General features: G+C 36.7%; 1 protein-coding gene across 1 annotated transcript; it reads right to left on the bottom strand.

The window, feature by feature from the left end:
* Window positions 1-3,201: 3,201 nt before the first annotated feature.
* LOC306850862 (HHIP-like protein 1) lies at window positions 3,202-10,632 on the bottom strand. Its single transcript, XM_079386800.1, has 9 exons — window positions 10,019-10,632; window positions 6,663-7,309; window positions 6,437-6,580; window positions 6,006-6,334; window positions 5,773-5,899; window positions 5,316-5,461; window positions 5,079-5,160; window positions 4,329-4,411; window positions 3,202-4,057 (listed from the first exon to the last, which is right to left on the bottom strand). Exons 1-9 carry the CDS (start codon window positions 10,307-10,309, stop codon window positions 3,504-3,506), a joined length of 2,403 nt encoding a protein of 800 aa, XP_079242926.1. The 5' UTR covers window positions 10,310-10,632; the 3' UTR covers window positions 3,202-3,503.
* Window positions 10,633-12,708: the final 2,076 nt, after the last annotated feature.

Genomic DNA, 12,708 nt, shown 5'->3' with positions numbered 1-12,708 from the left:
GACTAAAACATACAAAACTAACCAGTAGGTATATTAAATTAAGGTGAATTATGTATTATTAGTTATTTTAAGTAAATAATTGTAATCAATTTTAAAACATGGCAATTTAATGTTAAAAATCTCTTAGTATTAAAATCTTGAATTGCTAGACTGTTCAAATTAATTAAATTCACAACAGCAGGTCATTTCTTAATCTCCCATGATTTTAAATATATTGTTATCCAAGGAACATTGTCATTATTATACATTTGTCCAATTGCAAAGAATATACAATTAAATTTGTACAATCCATAAATCAAGAAGATACAAATGTAAATGAATAAATAAACGTAATTATTAAATAAATAAAAAAAGATTATTATAGTGCAACACTGCCACCTATTGGCATTACATGGTTACTCTCACTACATTAATTCACTTATAATGCCAGTAGGTGTCACTATAACACCACATTTAATTCATTTGCAATAAATAGTAGGTCTAGGACTTTTTAATAAAAAACTTTTTCTCTTTCTCCATACTTTTGATTACACATAGGACAATATAGTAACTACTTTAGACATTTGCATGTCCAGAGAAATCTACTAAAATGATATTCATCTCTTGCTCTGGTAAGACCTGCTCTGTAAATGATGTGTTTCTGGAGGCAGAGAGCTAAATTACTTTTCAGAGGGATGCCAAATTTGTAAAGGAAGTTGGCAGAGATAGGCTGGCACTACCTACGGGATTGAATGCTCAGCATATCAATGACCTTGTTTAAAGCAGAGCTGGAATTCAGCACACAAAGACACCATTATTGCAATAAGAACAATGTAATCTACCCCATTTTACAGTCTATGGGTAACACAGCTAGCGCCTGTTTGGATATGGATTTTAAGAGCAAGCAAACTAAACAAACAAAACCCTGATATGAAACTATAAGCAACAATTATACCCAAGCTAAAAAAATATGCTTAATTTAACTCATGAAAAGAAAAAAAAAAACACTTTACATCAGTATTTTACTTCACATTTCCATATGATAATTTGTGTTATACTGTTAATAGTCAGTGTTACTTTACTATAAAGCAGGGTTCCTCAAATCTTTCCCTGGAGGGCCAATCTGCTGCAGATTTGAGCTCCAACCCTGATCAAACTCACCTACCTGTGATTTTCTAATGATCTTGAAGACTCAGATTAGCATGCTCAGGTGTGTTTGATTAGGGTTAGAGCTAAACTCTGCAGGAGGGGGACAGATTTGAGGATGCCTGCTATAAAATCTTCAGGTGATTATAAAGAAGTAAAAAAAAAAAAAGTCAGGCCCCAGCGAGGATCGAACTCGCGACCCCTGGTTTACAAGACCAGTGCTCTAACCACTGAGCTATGGAGCCAACTTGCCCTTAGATTACTAGCTAACGGCTAATAAAGGTGAAAATACGCATTGTAACTACGAAAAACACAGTAATTGCTATTTTATACCAGTACGATAAAATGTAATATTGTTCCAATATATTTTTCTTATATATCTATATATTTTAATGTCGTATTTGGCTACAAATGTTTAGCAAACGAGATCCTACTTTACTCAACGACTAAACAACCAAATGCATTTGCTACGAAAAAAAAAGAACAATACTTTACAGAAGGTTATCGTTCAGAGAACGTATTAAAAATTGTCAGATGTATCTACAAAAGAAGTAAAACAACCACAAAAACCGACTAGAATGGCTAGTTGTTGTTGTGTGAATTTTTAAGTTTTAAAGTGATTGTACGAGATAGTAACATTGGTACTTTGACAGATTATTACATGAAAACCATATTCATATACTATGGTATTTAAAGTATAAATACCATAATATAAAATATAATACAAAGCAACCTATCCAAAACTCGCTCAAAAATTTTAATGTTTTCATTTCATCATTTACTCACCCTCAAGTTGTTCCAAACCTTTATGAGTTTATTTCTTCTGGCTAACACAAAATAAAATAATTTTAGAATGTGGGTACAGGGGCAGATCTAGAAAATATTTTTTTAGGGTGGCATGGGGTCTATGAGGGCTGGCAACACCAAAGCAAGCCCCCATGCATATCTTTTGGGGATTTATTGTCTGACATGCACAGTTGTGTTCACAAATATTGCATTACCATTAAGTAATCATCTATATTGTTTAAAATGGAAAATACAATAACAACATTTCAATATCCATCATGGCACCAAGTCAATACACAATATAAAAAACTTAAACAGGTTGTAAATGTTACTGAGCTTGTATCACTAAAGAAGACATGCGGTTATATTAATATTACATAGGCTTTTAGTGCAAGTTTAGTTTACTAACACTTTTGAATTTCCTAACATTACAAAGAAATACATTAAAATCAAAGCATTGAAACTGGATCAGTGTTGAAAACAATGTTTGATTTTCTGTTATTACCAGAGGTGGGAATGTCTGTATCACCCAGAACACACTATCAATAGCCTAGCAACACCCCAGCAACTGCCTAGCAACCACCCAGAATATCCTAGCAACCAACTAGTAACACTATAGCAAACATCTAGAACATCTAACTGACCAAACTATTTATGTTTCGTAAACAAGACAAGCCATCATACATTTGTCTTTCAAACTTTTCAATCTAGTTATTACAGGTATTCTTAAATGCTTACACTTACACACAATTCAAATACACAGATGATTTCCCTGCCCAGTGAACACTCATGAGATCAATAACATTTAACACAAAACTCTTGTTAGGATTCAGGAATTATTTTTGCTGCTCAATGTCTATTACTGTATACAACTTAAATTAAATTACAGATAATAATAATAATTCAGCAATGAACTTGTGGGAACAGATCATTTTCATTTTACTAGTGTAAAGTAATCTTGCAGTTGATGAAAAACACTAGAAAAGTTCAAAAAACAAAGAATGCACCACAATACAGTAAAAAAAAAAAAAAAAAAAAAGTAAATTCAGCATCCTCTGCACATTTGGTCAAATTTCATTACATGCAGTACTATAGCAGTTTCCTGGTTGTCACACTGGTAGATTCGCCCCTGTGTGGGTAACCAAACAGTTGACAGTAGACATTGACTTACATAGTATTTTTTCCAATGGCAACTATTTTCATTTTTGGGTGAACTATCCCTTTAAGTTGTAAGTGCTACATGCTGTTTTTCTCATGATGTTTTGTGTTGGTGTAAAAAAAAATCACAAAAACGTCATCATTCCAAATTTATTTGTGAATGAAAGATGGAAAAATTAACTGTTACAAAAGTTATGCAATGACGTAATGTATTGGATAACAACCTCATTGATCGAGACAAAATAAAACATCCACATAGGTCTATGAATTTGAGCATCAAACCATGAACATGAATGCTTTGTTACGATAAAAAATTAAACTCAAATATCACATTTTATTATCATCCATCTGTCTTCTGTATTGCAGTTGGTAAAGATGAGGTAGACCTATGTGCTACAACTAATAACAAAAAGCTTGTTTCTGAACTTTTCAGATTACTCCAGGCCTGAATTTCCACATATCACTCCTGCATCTTCGTAGTGAGCGCAGTTGTTTGTGCCAATCCCAGCATGCTGGCAGTCCAAGAGAGTTTCCTCTGTCCCCTCACACTGCACATCATCCAGAATAATCTTCAGGCTCGTCCCCTCCCCAAACTCAGCGTGCTTGGCAGCCTTAAGTGCATGTTGGAACCCGAGCTGCCGGCAAACCACTATGGCATTCTTGGTGTTCCAGAGATCGTCACAAACGGTCCCCCATTCCCCATTAGCGTATACTTCTACCCTTCCCCGATCCCTCCGACCCTCTTCATCCCCGACCAATCTCACTGCTCCGTTCTTGTGCTTGCCCTTCCTGCGTCTAGCCTTCCTCTGCCTGGATGTCCTGAGGGGCTTGGGTGTAGTTGGGGTGAATGGTGTGGGGGTGATCTGCTCGTCCTGCTCTCTAAGGATGTCCAGCAGCTCTTGAAGCCAGTCTTTTGAGCCAGTGTCAGGAGGTGCCTCTGGATTTGAGAGTCTGGGATTCTTTGTTGGAACATGGATTCCTATTAGTGCTGTGAAAAAAAGGGATTTTTAAAATCAATCATGTTGTCATAGAGTGCAGCAGGAATGAGTCTTAAAACCCGGAAAAGAGTTGCCATAACTTTGGGTTCCATCATCCCAAGGTGATGCTAACTTCTGACTGGGCCTAGAAAAATGCATTATTCCTATGGCATTCTATTGCATATTTGGCAGAACATGAAATATTTTGAGCCCATAGCTTCATGGCAAAACAGTTTTAGATGTACAAATTTTCTAGATCTCTTAAAAAGGCAGCCAACTTACTTTCCTTTGGCTCGAATGGTATAAGATTGCTCCTAACACGAACTGAAAGAGGCTCATAGTAACATTTTCCTGGGGGTGCACGTCTGTAATAAAGCAGGAAGAGCATTTTAATAATTTCTTTAAATGAATTTTCTGGGTTCGGTTGACATTATTTGTGGCCTAATAAAGTTGATTACCACAGATTTTATTATAACTCGTCTCTTGTTTTCTTTCACATAAAAAAGCACTTTTTTTTTTATAAAAGCACTTATTCTGTTAAAACTTTGTATTATATATTATTTGAGCTGTAAAGTAGTTCTTGAAATTTTTATGGTTGTTTTAGGTGTTACATTATCACAATGTAGCTGTAAAAGTGGATAGATATTACAACAGAAACGGAAAAGTAAATCATGCTAATATGCATATAGTTTATGTCTTATGGCTATACTTTTAACAGTGAGTGTTTTAACATTTACAGCCCCTTTCGCTTCATTTGTAAGTGTTTCACTGTTACCCAGATTTTTTCTTTTTCTATTTTTTTCTTTTCTTTTCTTCTCTTTTTTTTTTTTAAGAAATGGAGGAACAAGTCAAAATGTAGTACTTGGCCAGGCTTGATTTAATCTATGTCAGAGAACAAGAGATAGATTACAGCTGCACATATTGCTGTCAACACAGCCTTTTCATCTTTTGAGAGTAAAGTCTGTTAAGAGGCAACACAAGCTGATCTTTGCACACCATGAGACTACCTCATGAATGATAAAAAATTAATACCTTGAGGGATCAATAATCTTGTACACAACACCTGTCGGAGATGTTGCACTTGGTATTTCGGTAGACATAAAATAGAGTTCGCCTGGTCACAGGAAAAACAAGTTAAGACATATTAAATATTGATCAAATTACTATAAATGTCTAAACAGGTTTTTTATTCACTAGGAGGCGATAGTGACTCATTTTTGCAGTATATAAAGCATTAAAAAGGAACATATAGTCTTTCTGGGTACATACCTGCTTCATCCTCTGCAAAGGATATGATGTATGGATAGTAATTGTTAATGAGCCCTGGAAATGAACAAGCCAGGCCCATACCCATGCAAATCTCACTGTATTCCCAATTGTGTGTGTTTCTGTTTTCCTTTAAACTCATCAGGCGTCTGTGGAAATACATACAGCTCATGTTTGTCATTTTGAAAAAAATCTAATTAGTTAGACCTCAAGTAGTATCACACAACAACATATACACTAATGTTCAGTAACATTGTGAAATATTATTACAATATAAAATCATTTTTGATTTTAAAATGTAGTATATTCCTGTGATGGCAAAGCTGTAATTTCAGCAGACATTAGTCTTTAGGGTCACATTTTCCTTCAAAAATTAATGTAATATGCTGATTTGATCATAATCACCTCAAACTTCTGAATGGTAGTGTACATAAATACATACATATATTTCATTACTTACCCACTCATGAAGTCTCCAAATATGTACATTCCATTTAAATTTGGATTTTCACAGCCTCTGTAAACATATCCACCTGTGACAGATTTACCCATTTTGTGTGGATATGCATAAATTGGAAGAACATCATCTAGAAGTAAAAGAGTTCATAATGTAAAAGAATTTATGGGTTGAAAAAGACTTTTTCAAACATTAAGAATCTGAAGGACTGACAATGAGAGCAACGGTATGCCCACCTAAGGAGCTGTTGGCACAGAGTTTTTTGTCGTAACAAGAAAAGCCCTCTTTTGCTCTCCAGCCATAATTTCGGCCTTTCTCCACAATGTCTACTTCCTCATACTTATTCTGGCCCACATCCCCACAGAAGATTCGTCCTTTTCCTTCCTTGGTGTTCGGATCTCCTCTGTCTACCGAGCACCTCCACATGTTCCTTACCCCGTAGGCAAACACCTCTGGACGAGCGTTGGGTTCATGCACAAACGGATTGTCCGGTGGGATTCTATAGAGTGGCCCCCTTTCGTTGTCATCTACATCAATGCGCAGAACCTTTCCCAAAAGGGCAGATCTAGTAGTTACATATAGATAAGAGATGGAAAATTATTATAGGAAATCTGTCCTTCTTGTACCAAACTGAATTGATGAATTGATGTTGTACAGAACAACTTACTTGTTCTGTGCATTTCCAAATTTCCCAAATGGATCTCCTGCCATTCCACCATCCCCAGTAAAGATGTATAAGTATCCATCATCAGCAAAGAGAAGCTGTCCACCATTGTGATTAGAAGCAGGTTCATCGATCTCCAAAATGATTCTGAGGGGGACATGAAAACACAGGGAGTATTGGATGCTCAAAACTCAATATGAAAGCATAGGGTCAAAGAAAAACTGCTCACCTCTCTGAAGCATGGTCAACCACGTTCATATCTGTAGAAGAGATACGGAACTCACTGATACGGATTCTCTCGTCAATGCCCACCTCAACAGAGTAGTAAACATACAGCTTCCCGTTGTATTTAAAGTTAGGGTGAAAGGTGAGTCCCAAAAAGCCTCTTTCATCACCTTCCCATGGAGATGTCAGCACAGCCTTTGTGATGTTTAGAAATGGCTTTTCCAGTTTTGAGCGATCTGGAAGGTATACCCAGACCAGGCCAACTTGTTCAGCAATGAAAAACCTGTGCGTGCCATCATTGGCGTGAACCATGGCAAGAGGATTTCTGAGTCCGTTGGCAACCTCCTCCAAACACAGCTGCAAGCAGCCTTCAGAGTCCGCTGCGGTGCGGCCCAGATTTTTGGTCAACCGTTCATTGCTCAGCAGATGAGGATAACAGTAATCTGGGTCATCTAGCTCGAGGTACTGACAAAGTCTGCGCTGGTCATGCTCAAGTTCTGAAAGACGTGGGTCATCAGACAACAAGGTAAGAAAGGATCTGCACTTGGAATGGAACTGAGAGCAGTAGTCCGGGCAGAGTCCAGGTATGGTCCGTAACGGTGTGCTGGGGTCTTCAGCATCAAAAAGGTGAGCAGCGTGTGGAGAGCATTCCTGAAGAAAAGAAACAGGAAAAGTGAGGGATTGTAACTGAATCACGATGCCTCAAGCAATGGATTTGACAAGTCATGTCTGCTACTCTAAGAAACCACAACCACTTAAATACTTTGAAAGACCCTATTTGACCCCTGGTTGCTAGCAGTTGCCAGACAGTTTTGACTGGTTACTAGGGTGTTTATTCTATTACGAAAAATAACCATGGTTTTACAACAAATTAAACAACAAAAAAAAACATGGTTATGTAGGATATCAGAGACCGAATCAGACAAATTTAAGATTCATCAGAACATTGAAACATGAGGAGCCGAAAGTCCAGAGAGACCCCAAGGCAACAGGACGTCATAAATCAGATTCCTAGCTCCAGCCCATCTGAAGAAAGCCTAACCAGCAAGCCTCTGTCACAAAACAGCTTGCAACATTAAAACAAAAGGAACACTTATCAATAAGTCCAGCACAGGAAGGAGATCGTCAAATTTGGGGCAAGTAATCAAGACTGACGGTCAAAGAGATGGCCATCACGTGTTCCACGATTGAAATTACAAGCTTCCTTTGATTGACTTTTCCCCAACACACAAGACAAAGACCGAGTCTGAAATTCCTTTGTTCACAGAACATGACCTTTAGGTCTTACACAGAACTTCAAAGAGACTTTCTTTTCCATAGGCACCTACAATCATGTTAAAAGACTTATTAGCAACCAATCATTTTTATGCATAACTCCATATCATGTATGTAACCCACACAATTAACTATCATGTTTTAATCACATATAGTGTATGCCTTTTTAATAACTATTGAACGACTTTAAAGGGTCATTTTGTGTTTGGTATGTATGAGTTTGAAAAATCATGCTTTAAACGTTTCTTCCAATCAGTTCTTTGTCAAATGTATCATAGTCTTGTTATAGAAATCATGTCCAAAATTATATTCTACAAGAGCATGTAAAATTTGGACAATGTGACTGACCACGACATGTTGATTTATTGATTGGGTGGAGAGATCAACACCCAGAGCCAGAACAGTATCTAATTGGTCAAGACAAGCATTAGGAGGTGTCTGAAAGCCAAGTTTAAAAACTAAGGACACCATCAAACTTTCTCTTCTGCCTCCCTCTCTCCTCTTCTGCTCCTACCTCTTTTTGATGCTGTTTTTAGCGCTCTTTGAGCGTGCTCTGGCCTATATGCCAGCGGCTACTTAACACCACGATGAGAAGAAAAACCACCTAGTCTCGTTACATCCTTTTACTTTAATTTCTGTTCCTTCTGTTGAGTTACGTGTGCTTTGCCAACGCCGTGTCTCTGAGTCCGACCTCGAGTCTAAAACTTCAACCAGCCCACAACTCTACAACTTCTAGGGGTGTATCGATCCTAAAATCGATAGTATCGATATCAACGTCAGTATTGGTATTGGATCGATACTAGCCTGATAAGATCGATACTTCAGGTTAATTTTTTCAATAAGCCACTTACGTTAAACTTTTCTTTATAATGGTTTTCTATGGGAGGAAAATGCATAATGTGAAAACTTTGAAAGTTGCTTTCATATTCTGGACACATCTGCTTACTTGTATATCTAGTTTGAAACATTAATAAGGTGTATACAGAGTTTTGTCTTTTAATATTACGTTCTTAATTTATTAAGCCACGTTAATTATTTTTATAACTCTTTTCTATGGGAGGAAAATACTTAACATGAAACTGTTTATTGCTTTCATGTTCTGGGCTCCTCTGCCTGCAAAGTCCTTTTAGAAAGTCAAATAATATCCACGTAGCTTTAAGGTGAATATAATAGTAATCATATCAACATTAGTATTGTTAAATGTTTTAATTGTTGTTGTCATTTAAATTTATGTTTTTTTTTTTTAAATGACAAGTATCGGTATCGGTGATACTGGCCCTGTATTTACTCAGTATCGGATCGATACCAAAATTTGCAGTATCGCACACCCCTAAGAGCCAACGCCCAAGACTTCACTACAAAGGACTACTGAACTGTCAGCCAATCAGCAACCTCGGGAAACCCCCTTTCTGCAATGACAAGGACACAAGGGAATCCCTTAACACAGAAGCAAGCAAGCAAATACAACTCCAGATTTTTGCTGCGCTGGTGCATTTAATATAAATTTTAGCCTCATTGATAAACTCAATGCGAGGGTTAAAAAAGTGATTGGTGGTTCAGGTCTATGACCATGGTTAATTTTCATAAGGGTTGATCGTGGATGCATTAAATTAGTCCACAGTAAAGAGATTTACAGATAACAATAAAATGTTATTTTTAAACATTTTATAAAGGAATCATGAAAAACTGTTTTTGGTTTCCACTATTATTACTTATTTCCGTTTTTTTTTACATTATTTTTAATTGATTACAGGCATATTATAAGACTATGAAATGTTTTCTGTTTTAGCTATGCTCTTATGTGTTCATTGAAAAGTCTTTTCTGGTTCAGTTTTGTTCATGTTGGCGATTCCTCGTGATTACTAGTGACGTCATTTGGCCTCTCTCACCGAACAACCATGTTTCAGGACCCTGGCAACGCTGGCAGGCAGACTGTTGGACATCGTCGTTTACAATTTATGGCTGTAAAATGCGGTACGTGTTGAAAGGCGGACATATAATGGTTCGAGTACATTTACCAGCAACAAGCAGAACAAAGAAAAATCAGATTTGTTTCCAAAAATGTGTGCAGTCGACCAAACTTACCTGACAGAGCAGATCCTGGACGTACGCTGCACAGTTGGAAAACCCATAATAATCGAAATTATCCATTATCCGATAGTATTTTGCCTTCAGCTCTTGGTCTCTGGCATAGTCACAGCAGCCGAAGTGTTTATACATCTGACAGAACTGAAGCTCTTGTTGAGGCTGAAAGGGAGGTTTAAAATCCAAACACTGCGGATGCAGGAACGCAGGTGCGATCCAAAACGCCAACAAATAAAACAAAATAAACGGTGATTGCCATATACGGCCGAAAACATCGCAAAAGTACCACATAGCGCTCAAATCCTGGCGTCCAACTTCAGATACATGGAAGTAAAAGTTATGCAATGGCGAGGATAGCCTACTTTGCGTGTGTCCTCACTGACTTATGTAGTCGTGCACTTTGCCCTGATTTTAATCATCAACCATTTCCAAACAAATTCACGCCTTATTTACTGTGTAGCGACTAAACACGAATCGCAGATCGGTTGGACCTGTATCATACTAAACCATCTCCTCCTTGTTTGAGTTACGAGGCTGACATCCTGAGCAGATGTGTGAGACACACACAGGTCCAAACCGCAATTCTCCGACTGTAACTCATGCCTGCCATGTCTACGTGTGTTATGCTGGAGTTTACCATAGAAACGATTAAAAAAACTAATTTCGACAGGTTTAAGGTTTAGTTTAACCCGTTAAGCCGCCATTTAGCTCATGCTTAACATTTGGTACTGTATAATCTTAACACATGGCTTTTACTGATTTTAACAGAACGTCAAAACATTCAAATGTGTTCTTGCTGGAGTGAAATGAAACACATTTCTGGAAAGTGACTGCTTATATACAATTTTAATTATATTTGTGTATTGCGCTTTCATGTCAGATCAGAGTAACACTGGCATATTTTGAAGAGGAAAATAATGGATTCATTTAACAGTTGTTATTTTATATGAAGCCAAACAGAAATTCAGTCTCAATAGAAAATGAGGATTAAAGTGTGAGCACTAGCTTTGAATTGCTGAAACAAAACAATAAGCTTTGTTCCATCTGTTCTTGCTGTTATGCAATCATAGTGTTTCAAACACTTGGATCCCCTCACTTTCTACTCTTGTTCTGTTGAAATAAGCTTTACTTCCTTACTGTTTGGTGTATTAAAGTCTGCTATTGTTTTATGTGTAAAAATAACATTTCTAAATCTTTTTCTAACTAAAACACAGTATAGCGAAACAGTTTTCAGTTTTCAGAAAGTTGATTAGGCTATTATCCAGGATAGTAACACTTTTGTTGTGTTCTGAGTCAGTGTGACCTCAAGTATGCAGAAAATACATAGCCTAAAGCGAATATAGATGCGAAAGTTAATTGTTATATCTGAATGAACATGCAAACATTAAGGTTTTAGGACTCTTGTTTTAACCTCTGTATTGGAAACATTTCAGAAACAAAAATAACTGTTAAGTAGCTGCATGCTGGTTAATGGCTGTTAATGTGCAGTGCGTCTGTTTCTACTTTATTTTTGTGATGAGATAATAGAATCAGATTATGCAAGCTATTCCCATTTCTAAAGATTGGAGATAGGCGTTGTTGTCCACAGTTTATTTGTTGCATAGAATTAGGCTTTTGAAAGGTTTTCACTCTGAATCTTTTATGCAGGTTCTTTGCCGTCTCTGGGTCAGTTCCAGCCATTATATTTGTTTTTGTAAGAGTCTCTCAGCAGTTCTTATCTTAATAATTACAGATGTGAGCGCTGAGTAATTTTAGCCACATGATGGCGATGTGTTCACACAAGAATCCAAATTCATTACTGACACAATTAAGTGGGATCTGCTTTTTAAAGGCTTAAGTGATTGCAGATCATTTGATATTCAAATTTCCTTATGCATTCATTCACATTACAGGACGTATTACCATATGAATAGGCAATTTTCTGATGTTGCTGTATTCTTTAATATCCTCTGGAATGTTCTTGCTATAATGCTTCATTGTTTAGAAATAGGTTAACAAAGTTATTATTAACGAAATTAAGCCCCATTTGAATGCTCGCAGAAAGCTTGGTGGCTATTTTTGTAACTACATTCATATGAAAATTATGAACTGATTTTGGAAGCAGAATATTACTGATTCCCTATTGGCTGAAACATCAACCCTGTTTTTCAACCCTATCATTTGCCATTCACACATTTTAAGTGGTGCAATCAAGCACTTGGTAGTGCTATAAATACCACTACATTATTAGTTTTACACTTAATGTGTCACTGACGTTGCTTGTGAATAGTTGTGCAATTCTTTTAAGCTTATTAAACTATTTGTAATTATCTGGATGAGGTAAAGTGTTTCAATTAGGGGTACTGAAAAACCTCTGGGCAAATGTCTTTTGACACCCCCCTATTCCATGTTGCCCCTAACGGCAGGGCTCATATCTTACTTTAAACTACATGGGGAGTTTAGCATAAACATTAGAAAATGTTTTAGTAGGCTTACATTAGGAGTTTCCTAGTGATTATCTTACATTGAATGCATCAAAGGGCCAAGTGGTCTGAGAGGCCAAGGGGCCCTAATTAAATTCAATTCTTTCTTTCTTTTATATATCTATCTGTCAATTTTCAGAAACATCCAAGCATCAAAATACTATTTTAGTGCAGTCTTATAGTTATCCCAATGTTATGTTCCTTTTAATATATTTTCCACAGTACAGT

The sequence above is a fragment of the Barbus barbus genome (assembly GCF_936440315.1).
Source record: "Barbus barbus genome assembly, chromosome: 30".
NCBI classification, from domain to species: domain Eukaryota; kingdom Metazoa; phylum Chordata; class Actinopteri; order Cypriniformes; family Cyprinidae; genus Barbus; species Barbus barbus.
Note: the sequence above shows the minus strand (reverse complement) of the source record. Positions and strands in the feature narration are given on the sequence as shown.

What these genes read in the sequence shown, in the direction of transcription:
- LOC306850862 (XM_079386800.1), bottom strand. Translation starts at nt 10,309, where the DNA reads ATGTGGTACTTTTGCGATGTTTTCGGCCGTATATGGCAATCACCGTTT. An exon ending in CTTTGCAGAGGATGAAGCAG is followed by an intron (nt 5,161 to 5,315) that starts GTATGTACCCAG and finishes TCCTGTGACCAG; the next exon opens with GCGAACTCTATTTTATGTCT. An exon ending in ACCATTCGAGCCAAAGGAAA is followed by an intron (nt 4,058 to 4,328) that starts GTAAGTTGGCTG and finishes TTTTTTTCACAG; the next exon opens with CACTAATAGGAATCCATGTT.